The 17,696-nt window shown below is 54.2% G+C and overlaps 1 protein-coding gene across 2 annotated transcripts; it reads left to right on the top strand.

The window, feature by feature from the left end:
- Positions 1–3,159: 3,159 nt before the first annotated feature.
- On the top strand, positions 3,160–17,393 carry Pdlim4 (PDZ and LIM domain 4). Of its 2 annotated transcripts, XM_005067767.4 has the most exons (7): positions 3,163–3,331; positions 8,196–8,347; positions 12,227–12,305; positions 16,012–16,193; positions 16,380–16,543; positions 16,853–16,970; positions 17,081–17,393. In XM_005067767.4, the coding sequence occupies exons 1-7, from the start codon at positions 3,239–3,241 to the stop codon at positions 17,283–17,285; spliced, it is 993 nt and encodes a 330-aa protein (XP_005067824.1). In that variant the 5' UTR covers positions 3,163–3,238; the 3' UTR covers positions 17,286–17,393. The 2 variants fall into 2 exon arrangements, with proteins under 2 accessions (XP_021081549.1, XP_005067824.1); XM_021225890.2 differs by lacking the exon at positions 16,853–16,970 and having other exon boundaries at positions 3,160–3,331; positions 17,081–17,151.
- Positions 17,394–17,696: the final 303 nt, after the last annotated feature.

The following is a 17,696-nucleotide window of genomic DNA, read 5'->3' as shown; positions in this document are numbered from 1 at the left end:
GACTACAGCAGGCCCCATCCACAGATAGTGACCACTGGGCCACAGCAGGTCAGTATCTTAGTCCTCTGGCCAGCACCGTGGCCTCACAAGAAGGTACTTCAAGTGTGAGCTGGCCCACCAACTTTACTCCACCCTACTCTTGACTGTGTGTAGCCCTGGACAGTCAGATCTGAGCATTCCTCAGGACTGAAGTTGTTCCTGTCCTGCCCTCCCCTTCGACCTAGGCTCAAGCCCAAGGGCATCTCCCAAGGGCGTCTGTTCCTGCTGGAGCCTGCCAGCTTTGCCAACCCAGCAAGGAAAGAGCACTGTGGTTTCCTCTGGCCTTGGACAGTCCTGGCTACACATAGAGGGCCTGGGCATCATGCCCTGAGCCACTTGGGGCTCCCTTGAAGGACAAGGCCACTATGTATGGTCTCTTAGACAGCAGAAGCAGAAATCTTCATTCTCCTAAACCCCTCATACCATCCTGGTCTCTTTCTGAATCATGGCCAAGGTCTAAGCCAAGATAATGATTCCCATAACAGTTATGGCATTGTTAATGTTAATGTTAATAGCCTGGCTCTCTGGTGGGTACTGGAGAAAAGTGAAATAGATGCAATTTTTGTCCTCATGAGTGCCTCAACCCCAGCCCTTGGCACCCCAGGCCTTGGCACATGGAGGCCACTCAATACATTTTTTTCCTGGATGAATAAGGAGTGTATGAAATGAGCAGTCTGGTTGCGCTCGACAGTCCATATGCCTGAGGACACATGGAGGCCACTACAGCAGAGGTGAGTCGTGACTAGCCACCCCCTATCCTCACCTTAAGAAAGCCTCCAGCTTTCGTGGCTATCTTGTGACTTGTCACACCACCACCATAGGGATTCAGAAACATAGCAATCTTCCAGGACCAAGGCCATCACGTCAGGAAGGGAACTTTAATGCCTTCATGAAGGGAGTCTTAGAAGTGTTGGAGAAGCCATAGGACCTGGCACTTAGTTAACCTTTGCTGTTCCAACTTCAAGTTACCTCAGGAATAGCCACATAGTATGTCCAATGCTAAGAACCACCCCTACCCTCCAGGAGCACAGCCTACCCAGGCCTTTCTCCTATGGGAGAATGCTTTTTTGGTTTTTGTTTTCATTTTTGTTTTAAGTTTTTTGAGACAGTTTCTCTGTGTAACTGCCGTAGACCAGGCTGGCCTCAAACTCACGGGAGATCTGACTGCCTCTCTCTGCCTCCCAAGAGCTGGGGTTAAAGGCATGCACCACCACCACCACCTGGTGGGAAAATGCTTTTATAGGTGGGCCTTGAGCCCATGCAGGTGATGGCAGCCATGGACCCAGATATTCTGCATCTTTCTAAGCTGTCCAAACCCTGCACAATGGCATGGGAAACTTTATATAGCAGATTCTAGAACCACTCTTCTCCTTCATCTCCAGTCCTGTGAGAAAGGCTTCTGAAGAAAGATTGTAATGCCAGCAAGGTCATATTCAGGATGATTGAACCTCCCCCAAAGTAGTGAAGGGGCCTCAGGATAGGAAGATGGCAGGTCTTGGAGACGTGTAAATCGATAGAGAGAAGCAGGAGTGTCCGAGGAAACCCTCCCATGATCCACTATGAGGTGCATTGCGTGGAAACTCCCACAGATTCCTGAAGACCTACCTGCCGTTCTCCCCCACCCCCAGCAAGGTTCATCCCTGTCACATTAGCTGTGGCTCTTAAAAATCCAGATGAGGGGTCTCTGACCATGGCCCGCAGTGTATGCTCACTCCTCAGGACAACCAGAGATAAATGGTGACTAACCCATCCCACTCCATTCAGTGGGATCTAATTGCTGGGAGCTTCTGGTTTGCAGCCCTGAGAGACCATGCGGAAACAGCCCCTCACATGTCTGTCCGTGTGGAGCTCATGTTTGCATGCACAAACCTCTCCTGCCACACAGTATGCTGAGCCTGCTGACTATTCTCTGCATGTCCTCCTCACCGCCCCCTCCCCCAAGCATGCATCATTGCCACACACACTATGCATGTCCCTTTCCCAGCTGAGTAGATGGCAGCACCCTTCCTACCAAGAAGACATCCCCGGATGGGACATCCTTACTCTGTACCTCTCAAGCCATTGGTCCTTCTCTATGCCAGATGTTGACAATCTATCAGACACTCTCATTTAACACCTTGTGAGCACCCTAACCCTTACCTGCAGCTAAGAGGACACACCAAGGGTTGCCAAGAATGTTGACTAAGCTAGCAGCCTCCTCTGAGTCTAGAGAAACAGTTGAAGTCTGATGTGGTGAGACCGGGTACCCAGAGAGTGGTCTGGGCAAATCATGGTGCCCCCAGAAGCTGTTAAAGGACATCCCCATGGGGAGAGAGGGCCCTGGAGGAAGGGCTCCAAGAACTTCCACTCCTCCACTCAGAGACACTCACTGCTCTGCCACTCTCCTTTCCAGAAAGCCAAGACACACGTGCTCCTTGCATACAGGGTGGCTCGAAGGGGTTTGGCCTCAAGAGAAGGCCCAAGAAGCGGGGATACCTGGAAATATCATGCACCTTGCTTCTAGATGCCCCAAAGAGGTCAACTCCTCTAGGAAATCAGCCTGGCCTCTGCAAACTAGTTTGGGCACCTTTCTGTTTCTACTCTACCCACCCCCCACCTTCAGCCCCGCAATAGAACCACTGCCTGCTGCTGTCCTGGGTCTGTGCCGCTAGTCCAGGGCTACTCGGGCCCAAGGTTCTAACAGCGGTGGTGTCCAGAGGGCTCCACAAGCTGAGCGGTGGGGAGGCAGGTCCGCCTGCCGGCCTGCCGGAACCTGGAAGTGGTTTGGGAACAAGGCGCGGCCCCATCCCCCATCAGAGCCACCGCAGCCCTGCATCCCTCCCCGGGCTAGAGCACCGGCCCGTAAAAGCGACTTCAAAGGGCCAGTGCCTGGTGCCTGAGTTTCCACAGCCGGCTCGGCTCCGCAGCCAGGCGGGACCCAGACATCGGAGCGGACTCTATTCTGGGGGGGCTTCAATAAGCGGGTGGGGGGTGCTTGCTGGTAGCAGCCTGAGAAAGTGAGGGGCGGGTCCTCAGAGCCCCCAAAGTGGGAGGGTCGGGAGTCCGCGGGGCCAATCGGTGTGCACGGGACGCGGGCACGGACGGAGGGGGGTTCGGGGGCGGGCAGGCCGGGGGCGGGGCGCGGCGGCCAGGCGGCGGCAGTGGTGGCGGCGACTCCTCCGTGTCCGACTCCAGCTCCCGGCTGTAGCTCCGGCCCGCGATGCCCCACTCGGTGACCCTGCGCGGCCCTTCACCCTGGGGCTTCCGCCTGGTGGGCGGCCGGGACTTCAGCGCGCCCCTCACCATCTCGCGGGTGAGTAGGATCCCCGCGGGGCAGCGGGGTGGTCCCGGGGCTGCGAACTTGTCCTGTGGTAGACCCAGGACCCATATCCTCGACGTGTCCGAAGCTTGTAAGCAGAGGGTTGGTCTGGGTGACCGGCGTGCCTTGGAAGGGAGTTCCAGCAGAGCAGCGCAGCCCCACCCCCCCTTCCCGCACAGTCTACCCCATTTGGCGGTGAGACTCCCCAAGAGTTCACACACCAGCTTCCCGCTGACTTTCTTTAGGGAAGTCACTGTGGGCCAGGGAAGAACCCTCAGACTTGAGCCAGGGGTCTGGACAGCTCTACAGAGGCCCAGAAACTCCTCAGACCCAACCCTGCCTAAAGTTTTGGGGCAAAGTAACTGAAAGCCCACTTCCCCTATCAAAGGTCTGAATGGGCCTAGAGGGTCTGCTGCCCTGAGAAATCCATCCACTCCCTCACTCTGAACTTCAGTTTCTCCTCTCTGACCGCCGTCACTCTAGGGGAAGTGACCAAGAGGGACTGTTGACTTCCAGGCAAAGGGGAGACCATGAGATGGGATTCCTACTCCTTACAAGCCAACACAAAGCCAGGGACCAGTACAGCCCCAGCCCAGGTCCTCAAGGGTACCAGGACTATACCCTGCTCCTAGACCTAGGGCAGAGGAGGAAGAGGAAGGGGCGCAGCCCTGGAGAGGTAGTTGGTCTGAAGATAGCACAGGGGAGGAGCTCAGGGCCTGAGGCAGGGATTCCCCAGCCTTGGAGCCAAATGAGAAGAGAACCCAGGCTCTCCCTTTAGTGACTCCCAGTCTAGAGGGAGGGGACAGATAATGGGCATCACTTCTCCCCACAGAGGCAGCTTGAGTTTGGGGGGACTTGTGTTAGGGGACCCAGTCCCTCCTTCTCCCACTCTACTGCTTCCTCTGGCCCTGAAGCCTGGGCCAAGTTCGTGTTCTTGGGAAGGGATAGGCACCCGGGGGATGTGGAGTCATGGAACCCTCTATATGGGAGCCTGGGTGACAGGCAGGACCAGCTGTCCAAGGAGGCCCTCCCACATCTGTCTTCACCATCAGGTCCCTGGGGCTAAGCAAGGTCTGCCTTCAGCACATCCGGGCGACTTTCATCTCCTTATTCCCCCTAGAGATGCCACATCGTGTGTGTGTGTGTGTGTGTGTGTGTGTGTGTGTGTGTGTGTGTGTGTGTCTGTGTTGGGTGGTGAGTGGAGAGCATCTATGTCTGCCTGATGGATCATGCTATATATCTGCAGATGAGAACTGCTGAGGGTGTTAGGCCAGCCAGCAGACCAGGCACCCTGGGTGTGAGGCCGCTGACAGGCTCAGTGGCCACGGCTGGCTGCCGAAGGCGGCGGAGAGCTAAGACATCTGTTGCCCACGCGGCTGCCTGTCCAACAGGAAAGGTCTCCACACGTCAGCAGAAGCTGCCCTGGCCTTGTTTGGCACTGATGGGGGTTTGGTGGGAGGAGGTATAGGCCCCTGGAAGAATCCCCATTATCCCCCAGTCATGTGGCAGTAGCTCAGACATAAGGAGTCAGGATGACTGAGCCTGGGTTAGGGTGGGATTTGGGAGATTTACTGAGCTGGGAAGGCACAGGCCACAACTTGCCTAGCAGGTACCTCAGGGACAACACTACAGAGACCAGGGACCGATGATATGTGGGAGTGTCCTCACTAAAGGGCTTCTAGATCCCTTCCTGTGTCCTTCCAGATCCCCTCCTATGTTTCCAGAGCCCTCCTTACCCAGAGTCCAGTAGAAAGGGACTGTCTCGTGCAAACAGTAGGGGAACTGATTGTTTAGCTGGGGTGAAAGCTTACAGTCTTTGCCCAGGTAGCCTCTGGGATCTCCGAGATCAGTGTACAGGGCTTCTTCCTTACAGGTAAACTGTAATGACTACTGACCTTTTCCAAACATCACAGGATGCCAAGTCCCATCCTATCGAGTGTTGGTACCAGCACCTTCCCAGCAACGGGTCCTTGGAATGAGAATTGCTGTATGCCTAGCCTCTTGTAGAGATGTTATGTGTCGTGTTATGTCCTCATTTCAATCCTTACGCTCCTGGCCTCAGGTTGTAGATGGGGACACTGAAGCACAGACAAGTTAAAATGCATAGGGTAGGGAGATGTGACCTGGAATCCAGGACGGTCTGGAGTTTGCAGTGACTGCTTGGTGAGGCGATGTGACCCTCTGTGGCTCCCATCCACCACAGGCTTCTGCAGTGACCACAGCAGGGCCTGGAATGTAGCAGGTGAGGGGGCTGACTCATGCCCCTGATTTCCATCTTTCTTCTGTCTGTCTGGTTATCTTGAACTGCACAAACAGCTGGATGACTGACCAGATTCCACCGCATCCAGTATTTCCCTGTTTAGAATGCTCCATGATTCCCAACCCCATGAGAAATGCCAGTGTCTCACCCCAGGGCCCGTAGACCCTGCAACATCTGGTCCTGCAACTTCTCTGACTTGGTCACATCCACTTTCCCTTCACTGATGATGCTACAAGTCACACAAGCCTCCCTCCCTCCCTCTTGGGTTAGCCACTGTAATGCTGGGTTTCCACCTGGACTATTACCTCCGCACCCTTCCTTTTTGCAGAGAAGCACAGTGGTTAACAGTGTAAGCTTTGATTTGGACCCAGTTGGCCTAGGTCAGAATTCTGGCTCACTGTTTATTAATTAAACATTTCTTTGCCTTCTCTGGACCTCGGTTGCCTAGTCTAGGAAATGGGCTTGCCGTGAGAATTCAGGGGACAATGCATGCAGAGGGCAGTTGGGAGTCATGGTTTCCTGGCTTCATGCCCTCTTTGACCAGAACTCCCCAAGCTCAATGGAGCTGGCCACATCCCAGCCACCTCTGCTTCCAGGAACTTCCTCACATACAGGGACCTGAATGCACCCCTTGTGCTGGCTGAGTCATCGTGTAGCCAGCTAGCCCTGAGGAAGAAGACTCCTGTCCAGTGGGGGACAGGCCAAGGTGCTCCCGCTCCAGCCCCTGCTTTGTTCATCTGTCGTAGGCATGAGGACAGCATTGGCCTCACCTGGCGACTGAGAGGTTACCCTGTGCTAGATATGGCAAAGTTCTGGCACAAATCAGGCATCCATGAAGAGCAGGGAGCTCTGACAGAGCCTTGACAGGAGAATGGGACTGCATGGTGCCAAGTGGGCACCTGCCCCAAGAGGACAGGCGTGTGCAAGTACCTGGTGCCCAAGCCAACAAGTGGATATTTATGGCAGACTGGTTGGCTAGGGCATCATACTTTAAAAGAGACATTTCCTTGAGCAAGATGGGGAGATAAGTCAGTTGGTAAAGTGTTTGCCATGTAAACACACAGACCTGAGTTTAATCTCCAGTCCCCACATCAAAAGCCAGGTGCAGGCAGGGTTGGGGAGATGGTTCAGAGAGCAAAATGCTTGTAGAAGGATCTGATTTGGGATCTCCAGGACTCATGTAAAAGCTGGATATGGTAAAGCATGCCTGTATCCTTAGCACCAGGGTAGGTGGTGACAGGCAGATCCCAGAAGCTCACTGGCCAGATAGTCTAGCCAAAAATGGTTAACTCCAGGTTCAGTAAGAGTTCCTGTTTCAAAACAATAAAGGCAGAGAGCAATAGAGAAAGACACCAATGCCAACTTCTGGCTTCTGTACATGCACACACAGGTGAGTGCACACACACACACACACATGCACGTGTACACACATACATACACACATATATACACATGGGGGAGGGAGGAGAAAGAATATTTCTTGAGGCAGCCTATTTCAGGGCAAGGCAGCTTGAGCAGTGCCCACACCACGCTTCTAGCCAAGGAACTGCCAGCACCTAGCTTTGTCCACTCTATTAGAGACTGGCTGAACTGAGCCTGCCTGGGTTGCCAGGCGCTCCCACCCCCAGCCCCACTGATAGCAACAAGGGCACTGGCAACTCTCAAGCCACAGAGAGGTGCTGGCTGTTCATATTAGGCAAGAATGAAGACTCCGTCCCTGTCTGTTCCCAGGCTGTTTCCAGGGTGCCCTGCCACCTCAGCCCTTAGAGTTCTTATTTAATCATCTCTCTGAGTCTTCCTCTCCCTCATCACATGACCTGCACTGGATGACCGGAAGTGCCTGAGCCTGTTGGGTCAATAGAGGACACAGAGGACCCCACTGTACAGGTGCCATGGCAGCAGTACAGGTGCCACGGCTTTGAACTTGCCTTAAGGAGGTGATGTACTCACCTCCCCCTTCTAAGTAATGATGCATCGGCAATGCAGGGGTGCAGGCAATGAGGGCACAAGGAGTTACTCTGTGCTGAGCCCGAAAGGAGGAGTGGGCTAGTTGTTAAGCAGGGTCACAGAATCAGAAGAGTGTACCAGCTGGAAGGAACAACATTTGAGGAAGTGGAGATGTGAGTGCTGTCTGGTGCCTTTGAGCACCCTACGGGTGTTGAGATGGGGTAGCCACAGCATGGTGTGGCAGGCCAATGTTTGGTGGGCGTGAGTGATGGGATCAAATAAGTAGGCTGTTGGGTAGGGCACTGTCAGTGTAAAATACTTATGACATGTCCATGCTCTGCGTGTGTCTGCGTGTGTGTCCAAGTGTCCCTTGCCTGTCTTAGTGTATCTACATAAACTATAAAGTAGCATTCCACTTGTCCCAGGCTAGAAGAAGCCCCTCATATATTCTTACATCTAACAAGGTCTGCAGGGGCTAGAGACAGGTTTTGAAATGAGGGACGACAAGGGGACCTCAGCCAGCCTCTTAGCTTGCCCACCCACAGGTCACACTGGCACAAGGCCACACTGGTCAGGTTCTGATGTTGAAGGAAATCTAGTGCAGAGGGCCACATGATAACTGTGCCAACCATGTGATTTCTCTAACCACAGGTTCATGCCGGAAGCAAAGCAGCCCTGGCTGCCTTGTGCCCAGGTGACCTGATCCAAGCCATCAACGGCGAGAGCACAGAGCTCATGACGCACCTGGAGGCCCAGAACCGCATTAAAGGCTGCCATGATCTCCTTACACTCTCCGTAAGCAGGTATAGATGGGCAGGCTGGGCTGGAAAGGTGACGGGACATGGGGGGCAGGGGGTGGCCAGCCTGGTGAGCTGAGCCAACACAACCGTTCTGCCTCAACTCGGAGCACCCTGTCCAGGCCCAGACCTAGTGATTGGTGCTGTCGTGGCGCCTGAATAGCACTGGTTAGCTCAGAGTGCTTTGTTGCCCTTGTGGCAGCAGACATAAGATCTTGAGCTGGGTGTCACACACCTATAATCTCAGTTCTTGGAAGGTTGAGATAAGAGCAGTGAGAGTTCAAGGTTAACCTGAGTCATGTAATGAGATCTTACCTCAAAACAAAAAACAAAAATAAAAATAAAAAACAACCATAAAAACACATCAGTCCTTTCCCCTCCTCAAAGGGACCAGTTTGGTGACCAGCTCATCCTTAACCTAGCTTAAAAATGTAAAACCTAGTGTAGTCCCACTTTACAGATAAAACTAGCAAGGTAGAGGACACTTAAAGTCTCATAACTAGGTCATAGAGAGTAAGTGCTCGCTCTCTTTTGTGCTCTCTCTCTCTTCTCTCTCTCTCTCTCTCTCTCTCTCTCTCTCTCTCTCTCTCTCTTTCTTCCCGTTCCCCTCCCTCCTTCCCTCTCTCTTTCTCCTCCTCTAGTGGCTGCCAAGCTTTCTGACCAATCCCACAGCTGTTCTGCCTCAACAGCTGTCTTCATGAGGGCCTATGACTCTGCTCTGGTTAAATCTGGATTTGGAACAAGCTTTCCTTCCATGGACCATGCAGTGCTGTGAAGCTCATCCTGAAGGGACGGAGGTGGGGGCAAGTAACTGTGCCCCAAAGACGCTGCTGGGATGAAGGCTCAAGCCTCTGCCTTGCTCAGGCCCCGGCTCTTTAATCAGTTCCCACAAGCAGTTGGCTTAATTCTAGCTGAGTGGGATCTCTCCATCCGCCCTCCCTGCATGGATCCAGAGACACAACTCAATTTTGCCACATTCACTGCTAACAGGGACTTTCCACGACCCCCTGTGGATCTGTGTGGGCGAAACCATCCCCAAACCACAACACGGTTAACCCATGCCTGACTGAACCATCGGTTCTGAGCCTTTAAACATGATGAGGAGGGTTATAAGGTAGCCCCTGCTTGTTCCTGGCCTGTGACCAGGTCCCTGTTGGGGTCAGGCATCTCAGACATTCCCTTAGCTCTGAGCAGCCCAGCGGCAAGTTAATGCTCCACTCGGCACCCAGAGGACTCCTCAGCCTCATCGAGACCCTTCTGTCTTAGGCACTCATATGAGCTCCCTGAGCCCGTGCTGCCTTTCCCGTACATCCCATTCCTCGTTCTCTGCCAGACTGAGGCATAGCTGCTTAGGGGAAGCTTTGCCCGCAAGTAGCCTCTGAGGCCTCCCAGTTTGGCTGGGTTCCTGGGCCCTGACTCACCTCTGGCTTTGTTCTGTAGCTGAATGAGGGCAGCCCTAGGGATGTGGAGCTGTGGGGAGGCTCGCAGGGTCCTGAGTCAGGAGATTCCCAGAGAGAATGATGTCAGGGATAGTAGTGGGGTGGAGGTCCCCTTCCTTCCTTCCTTCTCTGGTCATTTGTTCCATTCGAGGCATGGATGGAGCCAGGAGGCCACTTCCCTGTTGCATTATGGGAATTACAGTCTCAGAACACCATGTGGCCATGGGCAGATGAGAGCACATGGTCCATGTGTTTTACTCCACCCTAACCCTAACCCCAAACTTCAACAGGGCCTGCCTTGTGATCATGACACTGAGTGGTGAGGAAGTGCCAGGCTCACTCAGTCAGAATGAAAACCCAAGGCCCTCCCTCCTTCCACCAGTCTCCAATCCATAGGTAATACTAGACTTGGTGGATTTGTCAACATGGCTACCTAGACTAGCTCTTCAGACCTCTTTCTATTGGGCCTACCTACAAGGTTTCTGTCCCTGCTCTCTGTCCAGCTCACTCCTCAGGGCTTATGCCGGGTTTCCTTCGTAGGCCCTGCAGAGGGTCAGCCTAATGACCTGACTTGATGAGGGACTAGGCATTCCGCTTAGAGCAGCTTCCCTGCCTCGGGTGTCCTGCTAGCTTCCCCACAGACTGAGATGTGCAGGAGAGGCCTTATTTCCCTCTAAACTTAATTTACATGGAGCCAAAGGCAGGCATCCAATAATCCAGGTCAGACCACATCTCTCAGGCCTGTCCTATAGATCAGGACCTTCCTCGTATCAACTACACTCTGCCACAGATAGTCTCCATTGCCGTCCCTTGGTACCTTCGCATAGCCTAATCTTTGCTTCTCATTTGTTTAAAGATGGGCAGCTGGAGTCACCTGCATAGCCTGAAGTGGAGCTCAGTACATGACTAAACCCTCCGTTCTTAGCTGACACCTTGGGCCATTCTCATGGTACTGGGTACTTTGTGCTCTCTGACCTGTAGATCCCAAGCTTGTGTTGTTCTGGGCATATGTTTAGAAAAACACAAGGCAAAATAGCCAAACAAGGTATCCCTCGTTTGTTATACTGGGATTCAGAATCGGAAGAAGATATGGTTAGTTATTTTACTTTTTTATTTATTTATTTTATTTCTTTTTGGTTTTTTTTTTTTAACAGGGTTTCTCTGTGTAACTTTGTAGACCAGGCTGGCCTTGAACTCACAGAGATCCGCCTGCCTCTGCCTGTCAAGTGCTGGATTAAAGGCGTGCGCCACCACCACCCACCACCACCCTGCTGGTTGCTGGCTAGAGCTATTTTAGAGGCCTCACTCAGGAACCTCACTGAGTGGCTAGAGACAAAGGCTGTGAGGAAAGGGTTGGCCTCCAGGGGACAATGGGCAGAGAGAAGAGAGGTGACGGCACAGAGTCAGTGTGGACACAGCACAGTCACTGAGCAGCACAGAGTCAGAGTGGACACAGCACAGAGTCACTGAGTGATGGAGCAGGAGTGGTGGCCCACACTTTTAACCCCAGCACTAGGGAGACAGAGATAGGCAGATCTCTCTAAGTTCAAGGCTAACCTGGTCTATACAGTGAGTACCCAGGGCTACATAGAGAGACCTTGTCTCAAAACAAACAAACAAGCAAATGAATAAATAAATTCCTGAACCAAGGGAGGGAAGGAGACAGGATTGAGCTCTGAGAAGCCTCAGGAGGCCTCTTAGTGAGGGACATTATTTCCACAGTCTAGTCAGACTTGCTATACATCGACTGCCAACCCAGGGTCCACACACCCTCCTGGCTTGCTTCTCATAGAGCTACTGAGTGGCAGGGCTGGGCCTAGGCCCGCCTGTCCTGCTTATGGCAGGTTTACGATGTTTTTCTCCCTCCCTAGTGGTGTTTGGCTTTTGGTTTCTATGGTGAAGCAGGAATTTCCTAATGGCCTGTTTCCCATCTGGGCTGGGCAGACATCAGTGATGACTCTGCCTGAGTGGGTGGAGGCAGCAGGAGGGGAGGTGCTCCCCCACAGCCTCCATTTCACCTCCCTGAGAGCCACCCAGGCCCCGGCCAGAGGCTGTGGAGGTCAGGGGATGAACGGGCTGGCTCCCGGCTAATCCATGTGTGAGGCCTGGCTTGCCTTGCTGTGATCTGAGGCTCTTGGAGAGTTTCTACAGGCCACAGCAAGGAAGAAGAGTGTCCCAGCTGCAAGCTCTTCAGGAATGAGATCAGAAAGGCATGAGGCCACTGGCAGGGAAGGGAATGCATAGCCCTGCCTCAGGAGGGCAGCAGAGCTGAGCTGGTGGCTCCTTGCTGCAGTAGACACCACTGTGGTAAACAGGGACAAGCTGAGACATCACCCTTCTCCCTCCTTTGAGCCCCAAGCCTAACCCCTCCTGTCCCTGGTTCCCAGGCATGGGGTGGGAAGGACTGATAGACAGACGTATCTCACCACCCCAATTGCTGCTGCAGGCCTGAGAGCAAGAACAGGACCAGTGCCCCTGAAGACAAGGCCCAAGCACACAGGATCCACATTGACCCCGAGTCCCAGGTATGTACAGACACTGCTGACTCAGAGGAGACCAGGGTAAAGGAGCCAAGCATGGTCCAGATTTCACCTGTACCAGTGAATACTCACACTGATGCTCAGATAGCAGGACATACCCTGAAACAGAAGGTTCTTCTTCTGGGCCATGCCTGCATATATCCCATGCCCTTGAGGTGCTGAGCACCTACAGTGGGCTTGTCCCAACTCCAAGCAATCCTGCATTCTTGGCAAGGGTGCCTGCGATGGGCCGGGGCTGGGCTAGGTCTTGGCTCAGGGTTTCCACACACTGAGCTAAGGTTTACTCCCATATCCAGAGATGCCAGATCAAAAAGAAGTCAACAGGCTTAGAGAGAGATGGGGGTGGGGAGGTGGCAGCCTAGAGCCCTGGGTGAGCTTAGGCTGTGGCCACTCCTGGCTTATGCTAGCCTTATGTTCTCTGGCTGAGGCTGAAGAGTTCTCATTCTGTGTCTCATAGAAGTTGCAGCTGTCACCCTGTCCTCAGGGGCGTGAGGGAACCCGGATGCTGTAGGTTCTCATGAGAGGGGTAGCCAAGTAAGTGCACCAGACTCAGATACCTAGAGCTTGCTCCATAACTGGACAAGGTGGATCCTGGGCTACTCTGTGATGTAGCTGGATGCAGAGCACTCAGCCTGCAAGGCCTTCTCTCGTCTGCTTTCTTCATACGGAAGGAAAAAGACCAGGACAGAGAGAAGTTTCAATAAGTCAGAGAGGGCTCCCCAGAGGAAGGGCATCCAAGCCCAGACCTTAGGACCTAGACAGAGGGTGTGGGAAGAGGAAGTGCACTCAGCGAGCACTTGCAAGCCCAGGGGTGAGTGTGTCATGGGGGTCAGAGATCGGAGCAGAGAGAGGGTAGGGATGGGGGAAGCACAGCTACCAAGAGGCTCGTAGGTCCTTCACCCCGGACTTCAGCTTGTCCTGGGAAACAGCTGCATCTCAGCAGTTCCTTTGCTCTTTCTGAGGTCCTGTGGGCAGGGAGGAGAGGACAGACTGGCAGTAAACAGCCAGGCAGCAGGGAGCCGAGGGTAGACACGTCCTGTGAGACCTCCTCTGGGGACACCAGTGCTGAAGGGACAGCACAGGCCTGGCTGGGAGTGGAGGGAGTCGCCAGGGACCAGGGGCTGCTTCTTCCCTTCAGGGTTGGAGAGTGGCTCCCCTACAGTTGGGAGGCTGGGCGTGTAGAGCGACTTCTCTGTAGGCTCTGGTGGCCAGCATGACAGCTTCTCCTGCTCCCATTCTTTTCCTCACAGTTCCCTTCAAAGGTCACTGTGCCTGCAGTGGTGGCCCCTACTGTAAGGAGAGTGATTTTCCACAAGTAACAGAGCAGTCCCCCAGTTGCTGCCTGCCCCCCTTTTGTACTTAAAAAGTCATGGGCTCCATGGGTGGCGACAAAAAACACCCTACCCACCCCTGCAGGGCTGTGTCCCCAGGAACACAGACACAAGGCTCATTGTCCCCACACTGCTCCCACCCTCTGAGTGTGGGGGTGGGGCCGGCTGGAACCATCAGAGTGGGAGGAAACCACACTCAGCCCCAGGTCAACACAGGGCACCCCTGGCAAGCATCCCCAGGTGGGATGGGGCAGGGTCCCTGCAGCCTTAGGAGCACATTCTCTGCAAGGCCACAGGAGACAGAGGGCATGTGGGTTACCCAGGGCGGAAGAAGCATAGCGCTAAGGAAGGCTCTCTGGAGGAAGGGTGGGGGGTTGAACACCCAGACTGCTGAGAGCTGAGACTCAGCCTTGAAGAGAGCCACCCTTTCCTCTGGGTGCAGGGTTCACCCCCACTCATGTTGAGTGTCCTGTGTCTAGTCACCCTCTTGTTGACACTCTTCTGAGACTGCACCAAGCATACCAGCACCAGGCTGTGGCTCAGAGCAGAGCCTAAGGTGCCAGCCAAAGAGAGGAGACAGAGGACAGGGTGTGCAGGAATTCCCGTGACAGCCATCCAGCCTGACACCGTGCTGTGCTAAGTGTTTGGTGTAGTCAGTCCTCCTACTTGGTCCTGGGTAGTCATATGTGGAACCATGATTCCGACACCATCGCGTTGTTCTCCAGGTTAGGGGAAGAAACAGGCTCAGAGGTGACTAAAGTACTCCAGTGGGTGATAGAGCCGCCACTCAAACACACAGGAGGTCACCACTGAGTTTCAGACCTAGAGAAACTACTGCATGGGTGGCCATGGGAGGGGCCATAGCTCACTGATGACCCCATAGTCAGCTCCCACACCCTGCTGGGTTCAGAGTGGGGGTGGGGGATGAGTGAGGGACCTCCACCCTCTCAACCTCTGCTTCCTGACTCACATCCCCTTTTCTGCTGAAGTTTCATGCGGAGCTCAGCCCCACCCCCTCCCCAGTCATACCCCTAGGACCACAACCCATCTGGTCCCCATTAGAGGCCTGCCTGTTGCCTGCTGCCTGCCTGTCCACTCTGCAGACGAATGTGCGAGATGCTTGGGTTTCCAGGGCCTTTCTTTCATTGGGGACCAGGGGTCCTGCTGCTGCTTCTGCTGCTGCTGCCACCCCAGCAGCATTGAGAGGGCCCTACTTGGCCAGCAGGCCTCTTGCCTTTGCTGAAATTTGGTGTGTGTTGTGGGGTGCCCAACCCAGCTGATTCTGTCCTGCAAAGATGAAGGGTAATCAAGGCAGAGCCTGGCAAGCTTGGCTGTTCCAGTGCTAGGAGCTGCCTGAGCCCAAACTGGCCTCTTTCCTGCTAGGGAGCATTCCCTTTCCTTTACACCCAGGCTCCCTGTCCACACTGCAGAACAGAGAGGCCTATATTTATCGTCCCCCAGGCTGAGACACACCCATGGCCTGAACTGGGGCTTTATCCCCTAAATGAGGCTGCTTCACCTGCCAAGCCAGGGTTAGCTGCATGGTCTTCCCCAGGGTGACTAGCACTGGCACCCAGTGTGTGTGACCTTGCATACAGACGCATATGTGGGGAGACTGGCTGGTGTGTGTGTATTGTCCTCCCCATGCATGTGTCTTCAAATGTGCTTGTGAGACTATGTGTGCCCTGTTCACATTGCTGTGGACAAGTTGTGTGCCCATGGGCTGAGGTCAGCACAACTTTGGACTCTGCATGGACACAGGCACCCAGACCCTGATCAGACCCGCACCCAGAACCCCTGCTCTGTCATTATAGGCAAAGTCAGGCCACTCTTCACCCAGTTATTCCAACCATAGACACTCTTGGGGCAGTGGGTCCAGTCTCTACTCCTTGTCTGCTGCTCCCTAGGAAAGCTACGAAAGTGGGGGGCAGGAATAGAGTGCCGGTCCAGAGGAGTGACCTCATGGAAGCCCCCTTGCACCTCAGACTTCCCTCTGAAGAAGCCCTCACGAAAGCGCTTAGGGCCCTTTCCAACTATAGGATAAGCGGTCCTTTTCGTATTTCCAGCCATGGAAACACATGGAAAGGACCGGTTTCCTGCATGGGCAAGAGCATGGAAATGTCAGGGCAGAGGTAGTTAACCAACATAGAGGCCTGGCATAGCAGGGTGAGGGAAAGTACACGTCAACAGGAACAGCCAGAGGTCAGAAGGCTCCCAGTGCTGTTACCATAGCCTAGAGATGTCAGAGCAGTGGTTCAGCAGTCCACATAGGGGACCAGCATAGCATGGTGAAGGGCAGACTCAGCAGGAGTGGTCAAAGGTCAGAGGGTCTCCCAGTGCCTCAGGCCTCACTCTTACAGGATGGCAGTCCAGTGACCAGCAGACGGTCCTCAGTCTCTGGGATTGGGCTGGATGACAACAGATCAGGCCTGGGATCTCCCTATGGTCAGCCACCTCGCCTTCCAGTCCCTCACAATGGCAGCAGCAACGATGTCACCCTGCCATCCCAGATGAGCGCTCTGCATGTGTCTCCACCACCCAGGTAAGGCAGAGGCCAGGCCTTTGAGGCCACACCCAGATCCATCCTAATCTGTCAACTCTCAGTGGATTCCATTCTGGCGCCTAAGGCTTGATCTTAGAGCCTCATGTAGTTGTAGTCTGACTTATAAGGCTGCCAGAACCAAGACTGGAATTACCATTCTTAGCCTTCCATCTCTCTCCTGCACAGTGCTGACACAACCAGGGTTCTTCCTCGGAACCGGGACTGCAGGGTGGACCTGGGTTCAGAGGTCTACAAGATGCTAAGGGAACCAGCAGAGCCGGTGGCCTCAGAACCCAAGCAGTCTGGATCCTTCCGCTACTTGCAAGGCATGCTAGAGGCCGGCGAAGGTGGTAAGGCTACCAACACCTTATCTCACCTGCCTCCCCTCTCCCTACAGGGCCCCAGCTCACCCTCCACACCTCCAACCCCAACCGATCCACGCCTTCCGGCCATCTGCCCCTCTTCAACTCCTTTCTGGTGTCTTCACCGAGCCTTCACCCTCTGATTTCAACTCCACCATCCCGTGGTTCCCCCGTACCTCATACCAAACAAGTGCTTCCCCTCTAGGCTTCTGACCGGGGCCCCAGAAGCAGCACCCTGCAGAAGTGGGGTTCTTATCTCACCTACCCCATTCATACCACCTGCACTCTGGATTTCAGGGGAGCGGCCTGGGTCTGGTGGTCCTAGGAACCTCAAGCCAGCAGCCAGCAAGCTGGGTGCTCCGCTGAGTGGCCTACAGGGACTACCAGAGTGCACACGCTGTGGCCATGGGATTGTGTGAGTACTCACCCCGCCCACCTGCACCACCACAACCCCACCTCCAGGGCCCTAGGTGGAGGATTGTCCTAGAATATGTCAGTCACCTGTCCCTCTTTTCCCCACAACAGGGGTACCATTGTCAAGGCAAGGGACAAGCTCTACCATCCCGAGTGCTTCATGTGTAGCGACTGTGGCCTGAATCTCAAGCAGCGTGGATACTTCTTCCTAGATGAACGACTGTACTGTGAGAACCATGCCAAGGCGCGAGTCAAGCCACCAGAGGGATATGATGTTGTGGCCGTGTACCCCAATGCCAAGGTGGAACTCGTCTGAGCTGGAAAATCTTGCCTCTTCCCTGCTTCATTTAATGTCCCCTTGTGGCCCCGTGTAAATATATGTCCTCCAGGCCTCTCTAATAAAGTCATTCTGCTTGCCCTAGAACCAGCGGGTGGGTGTCTGTCCTGCCAACCTCCAGTCCAGGCCAAAGCTCCAGTGTGCTGTAAGATCAGTCCAGGTGCCAGGCCCATTCTAGACACTGGGATCAGTGGTGAGCCAGACAGGTCTCACGTTGTTCCTGCAGCCTGGGCTGGGTGGCAGACTTAAGTCATAGGGATGGCTTCATTAATACTGAGGTCTGGTGTGCAGTGTAACAAGGAGTTTGACCTGGGTGAGGTTAGGAAAGATGATAGCTGAGAACCAAGAGACGAGGAAGGCAAGAGTCTCCACAGTCAGAAAATATCCAAA

This window comes from Mesocricetus auratus, unplaced genomic scaffold (assembly GCF_017639785.1).
Source record: "Mesocricetus auratus isolate SY011 unplaced genomic scaffold, BCM_Maur_2.0 Super-Scaffold_100007, whole genome shotgun sequence".
NCBI classification, from domain to species: Eukaryota; Metazoa; Chordata; class Mammalia; order Rodentia; family Cricetidae; genus Mesocricetus; species Mesocricetus auratus.
This window is presented reverse-complemented; position numbering and strand designations above follow the sequence as displayed.